Source organism: Mustelus asterias, chromosome 21 (assembly GCF_964213995.1).
Source record: "Mustelus asterias chromosome 21, sMusAst1.hap1.1, whole genome shotgun sequence".
NCBI lineage: Eukaryota > Metazoa > Chordata > Chondrichthyes > Carcharhiniformes > Triakidae > Mustelus > Mustelus asterias.
Window position 1 is genome coordinate 55,573,308 of NC_135821.1, and position 17,871 is coordinate 55,591,178.

Here is a 17,871-nt window from a genome sequence, read left to right on the forward strand (position 1 = left end):
TTGCAGCCTTCTAACAGGTACATTTGCAGAATTATGCACTTCAAATCATCATGGCAGCAGTTGGACTCCTTGAACAGTGTTTGAAGAGAATCTAATACATTTAGACGTTCTCTTCCTTCGATCTTCCTTTTCCATGTAAAATGCTCAGACTACGAAACCTCTTGTCGAGAGTAAGAATCTCTCTATCAGTTTTAAAGCATTATTTCATGCTGTTTGAAACGTGTTCACATTTGGATTTAGATAAACACACTTGTATGATTTTGTGTCCTAAATTTGTCTCTAATGATTGCAAATAAACATACAGATGAGTTGATCAGCCTAGAAAAACAGAACTATACAATATTTACATTGGAAGTAGAACTTCGAAACATGTGATCTCTACGCACAATTTAGTAATTTTGTGTAAAAATGTTTATATACTAACAATTCTGGGTTATCACTTAACACACCTGCATCGATTACAAACCATGGTTGCTTTTATACCATTGTGGATGTCATTAAAAAAGGAAAAGTCTAGCATTTATGCATTGAGTTTATTGAATTGCTGTCTGGAAGTTACCAATTCCTTGTGGAAAAATATTGACCCAGAAATGTGCCAGGCTTTCACCAACTTTCATGATGCTATTCGACCTAATTTGGTGTTTTGCTTCATTCACTGTTAGCCCCAAAAGCTTTAGGTTATGAAATCTGCATGAGGGTTCAAGTCATGCTTCTGAATTTTTATATCTTATAGTTTAATAAATCAGCTGATGTTTCCGTAAGTTTATTTGAACTGTGGTGTAAAAATGAATGGCTACATTAGTTTGTTTTATTGGTTTAGCTGCCTGAGTCTGTTCTCTGGTATTTTGATGCCTTAAGAGGTATGATCAGTATATTGGGCTGCATCTTGCTGACACAAGGCATCTCGTGCATGTCTTAGTTTTCCTGCATCCTTCAACTCAGAACGTTTGTGCCATAGCTTGCTGGACAAATGAGCTGATAGCAGTGTGGTGAGTGTAGTAAAGGCATCTAGCATCTCTGAATGGTGGAACAAGCTGTCCACCTCCTTAACCAATGAGTTTTAAGGACTAAGAAACGGAAAGAATGGTGGAGGGTAAATTACAGTGGGTGAGTTGGAGTCAAATGGGTGCAGTGGGTGAAATAGGGAAGGAAAGGAATTTGGATTAGGAGTGAGAAAAATGAAAGCAGAAGAGAAGTGTGCTGAATTTTAGGTTTGCCATTTTTAAAACTTGCCAGCATTTGTCTACATGTAGAAATGAGTTTTTAGTCAGAACGATTGAAAAGCATTGCATTAATAATTCTAATATCATTCATTAAAAGAGTGCCAATACTTCGAATCACCAGACTTAATTTTCCATGGAGTGTTTAGTGGACAATTATGCACAAAAATGGCTTGTGCTTTTTCAGTAAGATGTATTGGCAGGAGGAATAATGTTGTCATCCCATTTAAAATGTAATTTCACAATATCTAAGGTGCTGTACTTAGTAATTTTTGTTTCTTTTATAGGGAACTAGTGCAGAGCAAGACAACCGTTTCAGCAACAAACAGAAGAAACTCCTAAAACAGTTGAAATTTGCAGAATGTCTTGAGAAAAAGGTAATGTATTCTAATTTTAGCTTTGCACTTTAATTCTGTACGGCCACCACAGCTTTCATATATGTTATGCCTTTAACATAGTAAAGCATCACAAAGTGCTTGACAAAGCTGGCTGAAGTAGTAATTTTTAATGAATGCCTAATGGAAGCAGAAGAGAGGCAGGAAGGTTTGGGGTGGTGGTGGTGGGTGTTCCAGAATTTGCAGCTAACTTGCACAGAGTGCTGGGGCCTGAATAATTTACAATCTATATTAATGTCCTGGGTGAAGGGATTGACTGTGTTGTAGCCAGATTTGCTGTGATAGATAGGAAAACTAGCTGTGCGGAAGATACAAAAAGTTGACAAAGGGCTGTAGATCGGTTAAGTGAGTGGGCAAAAATTGGGAAGATATAATGTACTACTTTGGCAGGAAGAACTGAAAAGCAGTGTTATTTAAATTGTTTCAATTAAGAGTAAGGGGGTGCCAGGAGCATTCCTAAGAAAACAATGAGGTGTTAGCCTTGTGAAGCTACGACACTAATTTTGTGCCAAACAGCAAGTAATAGAGATAAGCAATTCCACAACCAATGAATCAGATCCAAGTCCTGCAGCCCTGCCACATCCAGCTGTAAATGATGGACAATTAAACCACTCACTAGTGAAGAAGGCTCCACAAATATCCCCATCCTTGATGATGGAGGAGCCGAGCACATCGGTGCGAACGGTTGAAGCATTCACAACAACCTTTAGCCCGAAGTGTTGTGTGAATGGTCCATTTCGGCTTCCTCTGGAGGTCCCCAGCATCACAGGTGCCAATCTTCAGCCAATTCGATTCACTTCATGTGGTGACAAATGGCTGAAGGTGCCGGATTCTGCAAAGGCTATGGGCCCTGACAACATTCCAGCATGATTTGTGCTCCAACGCTTGCCGTGCCGCTAGCCAAGCTGTTCCAGTACAGCTATGACACAGCATCTACCTGGCAATGTGGAAAATTACTCTGGTATGTCATGTACAAAAAAGCAGGACATATGAAATCCAGCAAATTACTGCCCCATCGATCTTCTCTCGAACAGTAAAGTGATGGAAGGGGTTTATAAATATTATTATCAAGCGGTACTTGCTTAGCAATAACCTGCTCACTGATGCTCAGTTTGGATCGTTCCTGACCTCATTACAACCTTGGTTCAAACATGGACAAAAGAGCTGAATTCCAGTGGTGAGTTGAGACTAGCTGCCCTTGACATCAAGGCAGCATTTGACCAAGTGTGGCATCAAGGAGCTCTAGCAAAACTGGAGTCTGAGAATCGGGAGGAAAGCCCTCTGCTGGTTGGTGTCATGCCTGACACAAGGGAAGATGAGTGTGGTGGTTGGAAGTTAATCATCTCCATTCCAGGACATCTCTTCAGGAGTTGTTTAGGGTAGTCTCCTAGGCTCAACCACCTTCGGCTGCTTCATCAACGACCTACCTTTCATCATAAGGTCAAAGTGGGGATGCTTTCTGGTAATTGCACAATGTTCAGCACCATTCACGACGACTCAGGTGCAGCACAACTTGGACAATATCCAGGCTTGGGCTGGCAAGTAACATTTGCGCCACACATGTTTCACTCAATGACCATCTCCAATGAGAGAATGTAACCATTGGCCCTTAACATTCAATGTTATTACCATTGCTGAATCTCCCACTATCAAAATCCTGGGGGTTACCATTGATCAGAGACTGAACTGGACAAGCCATATGAATACTGTGGCTACAAGAGAAGGTCAAAGGCTGGGAATCCTGCAGTGTGTAACTCATTTCCTGACTCCTCAAAGCCAGTCCACCATCTACAAACCACAAGTCAGGAGTGTGATGGAATAGTCTCCACTTAGTTGGATGAGTACAGCTCCAACAACACTGGAAGTTTGACAACATCCAGGACAAAATGGCCTGCTTGACTGGCACCGCTTCCACAAACATTCACTCCCTCTGCCATCGATGCACAGTGACAGCAGTGTGTACCATCTACAAGATGCACTGCAAGAACTCCCCGCCACTCCTTAGGCAGTACCTTCCAAAACCCATGACCGCTATATCTAGAAGCTCATTATAGAGGTCTATAAAATAATGAGGGGCACAGACAAGGTAGATGGTCAATATCTTTTCCCAAAGGTAGGCGAGTCTAGAGCTAGAGGGCATAGGTTTCAGGTGAGAGGGGAGAGTTACAAAAGGGTCCAGAGAGGCAATTTTTTCACGCAGAGGGTGGTGAGTGTCTGGAACAAGCTGCCAGAGGCAGTAGTAGAGGCGGGTACAATTTTGTCTTTTAAAAAGCATTTAGATAGTTACATGGGTATGATGGGTATAGAGGGGTATGGGCTAAATGCGGGCAATTGGGATTGGCTTAGGGGTTTTAAAAAAAAAAGGCGGCATGGACAAGTTGGGCCGAAGGGCCTGTTTCCATGCTGTGAACCTCTATGACTCTATGACATGGGCAGCATACACATGGAAGTTCCCCTCCAAGTCACTCACCATCCTGACTTGGAAATATATTGCCATTCCTTCACTGTTGCTGGGTCAAAATCTTGGAACTCCCTTCCTTACACCAATGTGGCTCAAGAAGACAGCACACCACCACCTTCTCGCGGCAATTTGGGATGGAATAATGAGGTCATTCGCCCCATCAAGTCTGTTCCGACCACAATCCCACCCAGGCCCTATTCCTATAACCCCACACATTTACCCTGCCAGTTCCCTGACACTAGGGTTAATTTAGCATGCCAATCAACCTAACCCGCTCATCTTTGGACTGTGGGAGGAAACCGGAACACCCGGAGGAAACCCACGCAGACATGGGGAGAAAGTGCAGACATTCACCCACGGCCGGAATTGAACTGGGTCCCTGGTGCTGAGACAGCAGTGCTAACCACTGTGCCACCATACCCGCCCACGAATGCTGGCCTAGTTAGCGATACCCACAACCCATTAATGAATTTTAAAAAACGGAAAAAGTCTGAAGAATGTTATATGTCCATGAATCTCAAAAAGCAGCAAGTAGGTACAGCAAGTAATTGAGAAGGCAAATGGAACATTTGCTTTCATTGCAAGGAGCATGGAGTATTAAAGTAAGAAAGTCTTGCTGCAACGATAGTGTTTTGCTGAGACCAAACTTACACTTTTATGTGCAGGTTTGGTCTCCTTACTTAAGGAGAGTCATAATTGCATTGAAGGCGGTTCAGAGGGGCGGCACGGTAGCACAGTGGTTAGCACTGCTGCTTCACAGCTCCAGGGACCTGGGTTCGATTCCCGGCTTGGGTCACTGTCTGTGTGGAGTTTGCACATTCTCCTCGTGTCTGCGTGGGTTTCCTCCGGGTGCACCGGTTTCCTCCCACAGTCCAAAGATGTGCGGGTTAGGTTGATTGGCCATGCTAAAATTGCCCCTTAATGTCCTGAGATGTGTAGGTTAGAGGGATTAGCGGGTAAATATGTAGGGATATGGGGGTAGGGCCTGGGTGGGATTGTGGTCGGTGCAGACTCGATGGGCCGAATGGCCTCCTTCTGCACTGTAGGGTTTCTATAAAAAAAAAAGAGAAGACTTCCCAGGCAGATTCCTGGGATGAAGGAAAAGTTTAGCAGGTTGGGCCTACACTCATTGGAGTTTAGAAGAGTGGGAAGTGATCGTACTGCAGCATAAAAGATTCTTAGCAGGCTTGACAGGGTAGATGCTGAGAGGATGATTTCTCTTGTAGGAAATCTAGAACAACGGGCCACAATTTCAAAATAAGGCTTCTCTAAAGATAAGAAATTAATCTTTGGGATTCTCTTCCCCAGTGAACAATGTGGGCTGGGTCATTGCACATGTTCAAGGCTAAGTTACAGATTTTTGATTGCCAAGAGAGTTGAGGGTTAGGAGGGCCAGGCAGGAAAGTGGAGTTACGGCCACGTCAGGTCAACCACAATTTTATTAACTAGAGGAGCTGAATGCCAACTCCTGCTCTTATCTTGTGTTTTTATGACTAAACCAATTGAAATCATAGCTGCCAGTTGAGGGATTAAAATCTTGGATGCACAAGACACCAGTATTGGAGGCCTGCAAAGATTGGAGGGGAAAACCTGTGAAAGGATCTGAAAATAAGGATGCGACTTTTTAATTTTCTGTGTTGTAATACTGGGACCCAGATTCAGTTGGTGAGCTTGGTTGTGGTGTGTATATGGGACTTGATGAGTTAGTGTGTGGGTCAGAACTTTGGATAAGCTCAAGGTTATGTACATGCAAATTGGAGGATGGGAGGCTTTCCACGAGAGTTTAAAATAGTCGAGTCTAAAAAGAACAAAGGCAAGTGTGATGATTTTGGCTGCAGATGATCTGAAGTGGGCAGAGTCAAACAATGTGTTGGAGGTTGGTGTGGGATATCTCTTTGAAGTAGATATGTATCTGAATTTCATCTCAATGTCGAAAGGGACGCACAGGTTGTGAGTGGCTTGGTTCTCTCAGACTGTTGCCAGGGAGAGGATTGAGTCAGTGGCTAGGGAATGCATTTTGTGACGAGGACCAAAAATAAACTCCTTTGGTATTTCAGATATTTAGCTGGATCAAATTTCTGCTCATCTAGTAATGGATGTCAGACAGGCAGTCTGTAAATCCGTGACAATAGGGGAGTTGAGGGAGCTGGTTGAGAGTCTGCTCAGGTTCTGCATGTATGCTGTCCACACTAATTGCTAAAAGAGCTAATGGTGCACTCTGCCAGAATGTTACACTTGAGCTGTTATGCACTATTAAAAGTTTGTGGTACATATTCAGTTGAAATCAAATAGTTCGTCTAGAGAACGAGTTTAGACCTGATACTAATTGACATTACAACCATATGGTTTAATATTTTGGGTCAAGCACAATCCTAGTCAAACATCATATCATGGAGTCATGAACACAGAAGGAAACCATTTGGACCATTCTGCTGGCTCTTTTAAATCCACGTTGACTGCCTGATCAGTCCATGTTTGTCACACAGTCACTGGCACTTAATTGCACAACCCCCACCCCACAGAAGTTTGGCGCTAGGTCTATGTTTTGACCTTGGGGTCATGTAAGATGTAGCAGGCCTTTTGGAGATAAGATAACATTAAACCTCAAATAACGGAGCAAAAGCATCGACTGTCTAACTGGAAAAACTGGCACCACTAGCTGTTTGCACAAGTGTGAAAAATATGTTGAGGGCAATGATAGGAGATATTTTACTAATGAGCTTCTTGTGCTCATGTTGTGGGCCATTAGCAGCAGTTTTGCTGGTAGTTTTAATTTACATCAGAAGGCATTTTAAGATATTAAGTGAAATGGATAAGGTAGATAGAGAGAAACTATTTCCTCTGGTTGTCGAGTGTAGAACTTGGGGACAGAGGTCTGGCTCCAATATTTAGACTATGTCAAAGACATTAGAAGACACGTTACATACAAAAAATGGTGTTAGAAGTTTAAAACCCTCTCCAAACTGCAATTGATACATCACTTAAATCTGAGATGGATAACTTTCTGTTAACCAAAGATTGAGGACTGTAGGGTAAAGTCTATGGGACTAGGTTGCAGATCAGCCACAATCTAATTGAATGCTAGAAAGGCCATATGGTCTACTCCTGCTGTGATTAGATTAATATAATAAAAAGTAACATGTATAAGCCATTTGACGAAAAAGGCCTTTACTGGAATGCAAAACACCCCCAGCATGTTGAGATTTCATTTTGTAAGGAACCTACTCAACTTGAATTTCTTTTCAAGTTTCAAATTATGTGTAAAACGATACAAATTGTGCAGTTTCTGCAATAGCTCTACGCATAGTTAATTTCAATCAACAGCAATAAATATTTAAGAAAGAAAGTAATGCAATCCTACCAGGTGCTTTATAATCATCAAATGTAATAAAATCAATGTAATAAAACTATATACAGGTTGGTGGAAAAAATCTTATTTTGCCAGGTAAGGCACTAATATTTTAATGCATTTCTGCTTTTCTTATTAGAAAACGCTTTTTCTTCAGTTTTTGTCTCTTCTGCAATGACCTCGGGGATGATTGAGTGACATACTGCTAGGCTTCTGTTGTTGCTAAGCAAGCTGCCAAATCAGCAGAAGTTGGGGGTGGCATAACTTTCCGTCTTGAATTTATCCTCTTGCAATCCTGTTTAGCACTCCTAAGTATTAGGGGTGGAATTAAAAATCAGATGCAATTCTATGTCATTTGATTGTGTGTATTGGTGTTTCATTCTGCTGCATTGGGTTGCAAAATAGTTCAATAGACTAAGACAAAATCTCTCACTGAGGCTATGAATTGGAAGTTGCAAGTGCCTGTTAATTTTATTTTTAAACTGGGTTCTAGGTGGACATGAACAAAGTAAACTTGGAAGTGATCAAGCCGTGGATTACACAGAGAGTGACAGAAATGCTTGGGTTCGAGGATGATGTTGTGATTGAGTTCATCTTCAACCACCTTGAAGAGAAGGTAATAATTGGAAACACGAAAGAGTATTTAATAAGTTATTGTGATGTGGTTTTTCACCTGGACTTTTGGTGAAAGAAAGTTATGTAAAGTGTCAGGTTTGCTTGTTTTCTACACAGTTAATGTTGAAGACAGTATAAAACGTGGTTAAAAAGCTGCAAGGATAGCTTTAAATATGATAGGATTCTTCAGGGACCATTTAGCACTTTCAACTATTTTCACAAGGGTACATTGAGAAATTTCTCCTGACTTGCTTTCTTCTGAAAATACTCATTGCAAATTAATTTGGGCTCCAAAATGAAATTGGTGAATGTTACAGACTTCTTAAAAAGTACCTGGGTCGCTTCAATTGAGTTTACTTTCTTGAAATTTTCCTACCTTAAGGAAATTAACATGAATGTTGATAAATTATATTTTTGATCAGTCAGCTGAATGTATTTGCATATACAAGGTTGGGTGTTCTTAAGAGTGCTTAATATACTCTTGTGAAATAGTTGAAAATATTGAATGACTCCTTCAGTTAGCCCTCAGGTAACAAAAAGAAAATCCATCTTGTATGTGTTCTTACTTGTTTTGTTGTATAATAAGCGCCTTTGACAGCATTTTTCTAATGATCGTGTGATTTATGATTTAAAAGGCCTGAACCAAAATGGATGTTATTCCGTCTGAAGTATAGCACCATCACCTTGTTAGGTCACAGCAAAGTGAATTCCAATGTCGCTCTGACCCTCCTCCCTTGATGATGCAGTGTGTGTTTGGAGGTGAGTTGTGTAAAGTGACCAGACGAAAATCCTCATGCCACTCAATGAAGAGCACTCGGACAAACTTTACACTGCTCAGAAGTAAAAAGTGGAAAGCAAAACAGTAGCCAGTCTAGATGAGGAAAAATGTACTATTGCAGATAAAATTGTTTCTGTAATCTGAAAACTGGATATGGCTTTTTAGTGATGCTTTAGGCTTATTAATAACCAGCGTGGAAAAAAAGTGCTGTTTTTTTTTGAATCCTTAATTAAAAATCAGGATGCTGGAATATTTCTGGAGGGCTAATTGTTTTCTTAAAAAAATACTCAAAACTTCAACTCGCCACTGCAACCCAAGGGATACTGAGACTCCATCTTTCATTTTGGGGAAGAATGTTTAGACATGGTATATAGGAGGAAAGTCATGTTTGATGTGGAACTACAGATGGCACATAGTGATTTTGTGCTGCCGTAAGGTTCTATTTTCATGCAACTGAAATGTATCCTTAACATTTAAATGTGTCTGATCTGATTCGTCCAAGTAGAAATGTTCAGGCTTTTTTATTTTATAAATGAATAACATGACAGCAGCTGTACTGCTGGATAGAATTCTACATGGAAGCAAGGTGTACATCTTTGAAAGAAAAATTATCCTGTTTGCTCTGCTTGAATTGTACCTCTTAATAACTGATCATGGGAGTGGCATTGATGGTGAATAAGGAAAAGTTTGCAGCTCAAACCATGCTGCCCTCCCAGTTGCAGGAGGATGCAAGCAGCTCGCAAGCAAGGAAAAGAGAAGTAGTGTAGTTTTCCTTGTTAGTCTGTTGCATTGGTAGATTCAGTGTGAGTGGTATTGCTAGCATGTCTGAAAACCCCTTAGAACTGTCAGAAGGTTCAAAGTAGTGTTAAATTTTAATGCAACCAAATTTATGTGCGTTTGCTTACAAATTAAACGATCTCCTGAAAGCATTTTAAACCATAGCATGAATGCCATATATATTTAGATAGTGAACAAGATGTTTTTGCAGATAAAAACTTGGCATTAATGTTGGAATATTTCTAAAACATGAAGTTTTTGAGCAGGCCTTGTCCAGGTTAGCAGAAGAACTATCTTTGCAGCCCTGTACCTACTTTGTTGTAACAAATTTGGATGTATTGATCACTATAAGCATGATCAATTAATTTAACAGTGCTGCAGTATGCTAAAATTCATAGCATAATTCTCAAATTATAAAGTAATATTAATAGCCATGTGATAGATTATAATCAGTGGAAGGATCGGCATGTAAATGTTGTAGTTCATTGAATTAATACATTGTAACATAGTTTAGGTGCTTGCATGTTATTAGAAATTGTAGTTTTATGTAAAACTCAGATTTGGAGAGGTAGCAACAGCTCTTTCACTTGGAGCATGAAGGCAAGTTTATTTAAGCAGAAGTTTAATATAAACTGTTCATTTTTCTTTTTTGTGGCTGTTTACTCATTATTGCTTGTTCGTCTCTTACAATTTAGATAAATGATATAACATTATACTCAAGGTGATTGAGTTGCAGTAGGGAGTCGGAAGCAACCCAAGGGAACATCTTTCTCTACAGGGGACTTGGAACTTTGGGTTCAGGAGTCGACCAGAAGAAATTGAAGACCTCAGGACTCTGTACTTGCTTTATGGTGTTCTGACACGTTTGTGTGTTTTTTTTACTGGACCTCGTTGCTCTGGCAACCTATGTGCAGTACCCATTCACTAAAACTACAGAAGGCCCATTGGCTTTTGTCAGGAAATAGTGAGAGGCAGTCTGGCCTCGTAAATGGGATTTAAGTGTATTGTTCATATTGAAAGAAATCTTAAGAAGACAAAGCTGATACTCAGCCAATTTATATAGGCTGATAGATGAGGGAAATGGTACACAGCATAGATAGAAAAAAATTAATGTAATTTGCTATTATCTAAAGCATTGGAACTGTCAATTTTGCCTTTAGAATACTGAGGTAGATTGAAAGTAATGGAATGAACTGCTTTTGGATTTTTCGAAATAACCTTCCTGCCTTCATCTTGTGTCTGTTGCAGAACCCAGACGCAAAGCTGATGCAGATTAACTTGACGGGGTTTTTGAATGGCAAGAATGCAAGAATGTTCATGGGGGAGCTGTGGCCATTGTTGTTGAGTGCACAAGAAAACATCGCAGGAATCCCCTCTGCTTTTCTAGAACAGAAGAAAGAAGAAATCAAGCAGAGACAGGTAAATCGATTTGTAGATCGCTGAAGTTGGTGGAGGGGTTCTAGTTTGATATCCAGTGTTGAACAGACTTCATTCTAGATCATTTGCAAATTGCATATATAACAGGAATTTTATAATTTGCATATAAGGATAAAAGCAACTCTGTTTGCTTTCTTGACTAATTGCTTGCAACTCCACTCTATTAGTATTTGATCTAGGAATAGTTCAGAATGGGGCATGGTTAGGCCAAGGTAACCACGATGGCTGAGAGGAGAGCAGACTACTAAAATGAAGATTAAAAGCTGAATAGGAACATTAAGTTAATTTGTCACTGTGGCCCCATGCTTAATTTATGTCTGCTTACCCTTTTGGCCATTGCTTGTAGAGCGGTTGATGGCTCTTGCTTTAATTTTGGTGTTGAGAATCATCCAGTTTCTAAACTAAGTTGGCATTTGATGCTGGGTCCAATTTGATGACCAGACCATAAGCTAACTTTAGTGGTTTGCTTGTGGTATGCAAAGTAGCAACTTGTGGTATGCAAAGTCTGGCAACAAACAAATGAAGGATTTGATTGCGTTGAGGTATAAGATGGGTATGAGACGGCACTTTCAGATGCAATGCTATACATTCATTATCTACAGTCTTTGTTTTGTACGTAGATAAAGAATGGTCAGAATAATTTCAGTTTTAGAACATAGAAAAAATACAGCACAAACAGGCCCTTCGGCCCACAAGTTGCGCCGGTCATATCCCTACCTACCTAGGCTTATATATATGCTTACCTATAACCCTCAATCCTATTAAGTCCCATGTACTCATCCAGAAGTCTCTTAAAAGACCCTATCGAGTTTGCCTCCACCACCACTGACGGCAGCCGATTCCACTCACCCACCACCCTCTGAGTGAAAAACTTACCCCTGACATCTCCTCTGTACCTACTCCCCAGCACCTTAAACCTGTGTCCTCTCGTAGCAGCCATTTTAGCCCTGGGAAAAACCCTCTGAGAATCCACCCGATCTATATCTCTCAACATCTTGTACACCTCTATCAGGTCACCTCTCATCCTTCGTCTCTCCAAGGAGAAAAGACCGAGCTCCCTCAACCTATCCTCGTAAGGCATGCCAACCAATCCAGGCAACATCCTTGTAAATTTTCTCTGCACCCTTTCAATCATTTCCACATCCCTCCTGTAATGAGGCGACCAGAACTGAGCACAGTACTCCAAGTGGGGTCTGACGAGGGTTTTATATAGCTGCATCATTATCCCCGGACTCCTAAACTCAATCCCTCGATTGATGAAGGCCAGTACACCATACGCCTTCTTAACCACCACCTCTACCTGCGAGGCCGATTTAAAAGTCCTATGGACCTGGACCCCAAGGTCCTTCTGATCCTCCACACTGCTAAGAGTCTTACCCTTGATATTATACTCCTTCATCCCATTTGACCTGCCAAAATGGAGCACGAGACATTTATTCGGGTTGAAGTCCATCTGCCACTTCTCCGCCCAGTCTTGCATCCTATCTATGTCACGCTGCAGCTTCTGACATCCCTCCAACCTATCCACAACACCACCAACCTTCATGTCGTTGGCAAACTTACCAACCCATCCCTCCACTTCCTCATCCAGGTCATTTATGAAAATTGACAAACAGCAAGGGTCCCAGAACAGATCCCTGGGGCACTCCACTGGTGACCGACCTCCATTCAGAAAAAGACCCATCTACAACCACTCTCTGCCTTCTGCAGGCAAGCCAGTTCTGGATCCACAAGGCAATAGCCCCTTGGATCCCATGCCCTCTCACTTTCCCGAGAAGTCTTGCATGGGGGACCTTATCAAACGCCTTGCTGAAATCCATGTAAACCACATCTACCGCTTTTCCTTCGTCAATGTGTTAGTCACATTTTCAAAGAACACCACCAGACTCGTAAGGCACGATTTGCCTTTGACAAATCCATGCTGACTACTTTTGAGCATACTAAACTTCTCTAAATGTTCATAAATCCTGTCCCTCAGGATCTTCTCCATCAACTTACCAACCACTGAGGTTAGACTCACCGGTCGGTAATTTCCTGGGCTATCCCTATTTCCTTTCTTGAATATAGAAATCACATCCGCAATCTCCCAATCCTCCGGAACCCCTCCCGTCTCCATCGACGATGCAAAGATCATTGCCAGAGGCTCTGCAATCTCTTCCCTCGCCTCCCACAGTAACCTGGGGTACATCCCATCCGGTCCCAGCGACTTATCTATCTTGATGCTATTCAAAATTTCCAACAGATCATCTTTCTTAATGTCCACATACTCAATCTTTTCAGCCTGCCTCAATCCTGTAGGACAACCACCCAGGTCCTTTTCCACCGTGAATACCGAGGTAAAATATTCATTAGCACCTCTGCTATTTCTTCCGGTTCTGTACAGACTTTCTCACCTTCACATTTTATAGGTCCTATTCCTTCACATCTCATCCTTTTACTCTTCACATATTTATAGAACGCCATAGGGTTCTCAATCTTACCTGCCAAGGCCTTCTCGTGATCCCTTCTGGCTCTGCTAATTTCTTTCTTGAGTCCCTTCCTACAAGCCTCATCTAGATCCCCATCATCGCCTAGCTCTCTGAACCTTTTGTACGCTTTCCTTTTCTTTTTGACTTGGTTCAGCGCAGCTTTCGTGCACCACGGTTCCCGTAACCTACCAAAACCTCCCTGTCTCATTGGAACGTTGTCATGCAGAACTCCAGACAAACATTCCTTAAATCTGCCACCATCAGTACTTTTCCTCGAGAATGCCTCCTTCCAATTTACGCCTCTAATCTCCTGCCTGATAGCTTCACATTTCCCCTGACTCCAGATAAACACTTTCCTAGCTTGCCTGATCCTATCTCTTTCCAATGCTAGCGTAAAGGAGATAGAGTTATGATCACTATCCCCAAGATGCTCCCCCACTGAGAGATCCGACACCTGTCCAGGCTCATTAGCCAGTACCAGATCGAGTACAGCCTCTCCTCTTGTAGGCTTATCCACATGCTGTGTCAGGAAACCCTCCTGAACACACCTAACAAACTCTTCCCCATCCAAACCCCTTACCCTAGGGATATTCCAATCGATGTTTGGGAAATTAAAGTCTCCCATCACGACAACCCTGTTATGCCTACATCTCTCCAGGATCTGTTTCTCTCTCTGCTCCTCAACATCCCTGTTACTATTGGACGGCCTGTAGAAAACACCCAGCAGTTATCGACCCCTTCCCGCTCTGAACGTCCACCCCGCCCCCCTCTCTGTCCTTTCTGAAACATCTGAAACCCGGCACCTGAAGTATCCAGTCCTGTCCCTGTCCCCAAGTCTCTGTAATGGCCACCACATCACACTTCCAAGCAACGATCCACACTCTAAGCTCATCCACTTTATTCACTACACTCCTGGCGTTAAAATAGACACATCTCAAACCTTTGGTCTGAGCTCTCCCCTTCTCCATCACCCGTCTATTCTCCCTCTTACACTCTACAATCCTTCTCTATTTGCGGGCTAACCTCCTCGCTCTCAGTTAGCTCATCACGATTCCCTCCCCCCAACCGTTCTAGTTTAAAGTCTCCCCAGTAGCCTTAGCCAACCTTCCTGCCAGGATATTGGTCCCCCTGGGATTCAAGTGCCACCCATCTTTTTTGTGCAGGTCACACCTGCCCCTAAAGAGGTCCCAATGATCCAGGAACCTGAATCCCTGCCCCCTGCTCCAGTCCCTCAGCCACGCATTCATCCTCCACTTCACTCCATCCCTGCTCTCACTTTCCTGTGGCACAGGCAGCAATCCTGAGATTACTACCTTTGCTTTCCTCCTTCCCAACTGTCTACCTAACTCCCTATATTCTCTTTTCATGACCCCTTCCCTCTTCCTACCTATGTCAGCAGTACCAATATGTACCACGACCTCTGGCTCCTCTTCCCTCCCACCTCAGGATATCTGGGACGCAATCAGAGACATCCCGGATCCTGGCACCAGGGAGGCAGACCACCATCCGAGACTCCCGACTGCCTCCGCAAAAACGCCTGTCCGACCCCTTTACTGTTGAGTCCCCGATTTAATACTGCAAATACATGGCGATTATCAACAGTGGAACAATGAAATGCAATATTAGGGGTGACAATACTATAGGTTTCCTTCTATTCACAGCTTATGAATTCCCTTTCATTGCAGATTGAACAGGAAAAACTGGCTACCATGAAGAAACAAGATGAAGAAAAGGAAAAAAAGGACAAGGAAGACAAAGAAAACCGAGAAAAGAGGGATCGTTCCAGAAGTCCAAAGAGGTGATTAAAAATACAGTCTACATTGTTAGGTTACGGTTGAGTTCAGTAGCTGGATAGTATATAGTGACCTCTTAATTCAGTCTACCCGTTATTAGCACAATTGTTACTTGATAAGTCCATGATATGCCAGTGGAACGATGCACTGGCAGTCTGGCATATAATGCATCTTCAGTTTTTGCGTCATATATGCTATGCAAACCAGATGCACTTAGAAGGATAAGATAACCTCCTTGTTCACATCCTCTGTTTTACCATCCAAAGGAAGGTTGATTGTGTTTAGAAACATAGAAAAACTACAGCACAATACAGGCCCTTCAGCCCACAAAGTTGTGCCAAACAGGTCCCTACCTTTGCGATTACTAGGCTTACCTATAACCCTCTATCTTGCTAAGTTCCATGTACTTATCTAAAAGTCTCTTAAAAGACCCTATCAAATCCGCCTCCACCACTGTTGCTGGCAGCCCATTCCACACACCCACCATCTTCTGAGTGAAAAACTTACCCCTGACATCTCCTCTGTACCTACTCCCCAGCACCTTAAACCTGTGTCCTCTTGTGGCAACCATTTCAGCCCTGGGAAAAAGCCTCTGACTATCCACTCGATCAATACCTCTCAACATCTTATACAGGTCACCCCTCATCCTTCGTCTCTCCAAGGAGAAAAGGCCGAGCTCACTCAACCTATCCTCATAAGGCATGCTCCCCCACCCAGGCAGCATCCTTGTAAATCTCCTCTGCATCCTTTCTATGGCTTCCACATTCTTCCTGTAATGAGGCGACCAGAGCTGAGCACAGTACTCCAAGTGTGGTCTGACCAGGGTCTTATATAGCTGCAACATTATCTCGAGGAATTTTGCATACATAGGTGAATTTAAGTGTTTGACAGTGCTGTGTATTTCAAGTTTAGTGTCTGAAATGAATGTTCTAGCTAACACCGTACTATGAGTATTGAACACTCAGTATGCATGGTTTTAGGACTGACAACAAGGTTTTAGTTTTTCTGGGGAAATAGTTCAAACCGTTTTAAATTAAAAAAGTTTCCATAGTCTTTTACTAAGTTCACCCATTACACTTCCTTTTGTCTCATGGTAATATTTCTGCAGTTTAAACCATCTCCTGTTTTACATTTAAGCATTTTATTTATTCATCTGTTGCACTCCCCTTCTTTCTCGATTCCTTTTTAAATGCTCATTGATAATAGCTTTTAGTTTAGGAATCCAAGCCTAATAACTTGTCTATTCTGTCCATCGATGCTGCCTGAAGTGCTGAGTATTTCCAGTCTGTTCTGTTCTTGTTTTGTTTGCATGTGTAATTTATTTCAGTTCAGTACTCAAAGCGCATCTATGGTTTCATTGGCTCATCTGAAATGTCTTGGTTACTGGCATATTTGCTCGATATTGTAGTGACTAGCCTTTGCTTGAAGCTTCTTTGTTAAAGCTGTATTATGGCCACAACAGGTGTTATTGCTGAGCAAGCCAGGCACCAAAGTGAAGTCTGTCTCGCTGATTATAAACGTTTTTAATTGTGAAAATGAGGATGCAGTGCCACCGACCTCAAAAGCATAGAACTCCAGTGACACCTTTAGCATTTTTTTATTCCTTTATGGGATATGGACATCTATGGATAGTCAGTATTTATTGCCCATCACTTGTCGACTGAGAGCAGTTGAGAGTCAACCATATTGCTGTGGCTCGAGTCCAATGTTGGCCAGATTAGGGAAGGGCAGCAGATTTCCTTCCCTAAAAGACATTAGTGAACCAGATGGGTTTTTCCAACAATCGATAATGGCTTCATGGTTATCGGTATATTCTTAATTCCAGATATTTTTCATTGAATTTTAATTCCACCATTCACTATATACTAACCAATGAATTTTTGTTTCATCCACAAACTTGTTGATCATACCCCCTACGTTTAAGTTTCATTAATGTACACCTCAAATACCAAGGGTCCCAGCATTGAGCCCTGCGGAATCCCACTGGAAAAAGACTTCCAGTCACGCAAACATCCTTCTACCACCCTCTGCTTCCTGCCTCTCAGCTAATTTAGGATCCAGTGTGCCACTTTGCCTTGGATCTTGGCATAATCCCCCAAAAATATTTTAAAATACATCTCTCGTCACAGATGTAATAAAAAAGAAATGCAGTGCCAAAGAGCATGTTGCATTTTATTTGTTTTCTGTTGAGAGTACTGTAAATAAATGCTGAGGGATTTGATATGGATTTGTATAAGTCCTCTGAAAAATATTGAATTATCCGCGATACTTAATGAATTTTAAGTTGAAGTTGAAAATTTTTTTTCCAGTGGCTTTTCAGTGATTTCTGATCCAGAAAATCGTTAGAATTCAAGGACTATAACAACTCCCATTGAGAGAAGCTAAACCACCTGCTTTAATACATAGAATCCTACAGTGCAGAAAGAGGCCATTCGGCTCATCGAGTCCGCACCGACCACAATCCCACCCAGGCCCTATTTCCATAACCCCATTCATTTACCCTAGCTAGTCCCCCGACACCAAGGATCGATTTAGCATGGCCAATCCACCTAACCCGCACAACTTTGGGTAATAATCG

The 17,871-nt window shown here is 42.0% G+C and overlaps 1 protein-coding gene across 9 annotated transcripts in view; it reads left to right on the forward strand.

Annotated features, from left to right (window-relative positions):
• srrm1 (serine/arginine repetitive matrix 1) overlaps nt 1–17,871 on the forward strand; it is an 83,745-nt gene that overhangs the window by 10,638 nt on the left and 55,236 nt on the right. For all 9 annotated transcript variants that reach the window (XM_078237917.1, XM_078237922.1, XM_078237920.1 and 6 more), the window contains exons 2-5: nt 1,508–1,597; nt 7,919–8,041; nt 10,844–11,014; nt 15,186–15,298. In XM_078237917.1, coding sequence (XP_078094043.1) covers nt 1,508–1,597; nt 7,919–8,041; nt 10,844–11,014; nt 15,186–15,298 — 497 coding nt within the window. The remainder of the gene's footprint in view (nt 1–1,507; nt 1,598–7,918; nt 8,042–10,843; nt 11,015–15,185; nt 15,299–17,871) is intronic.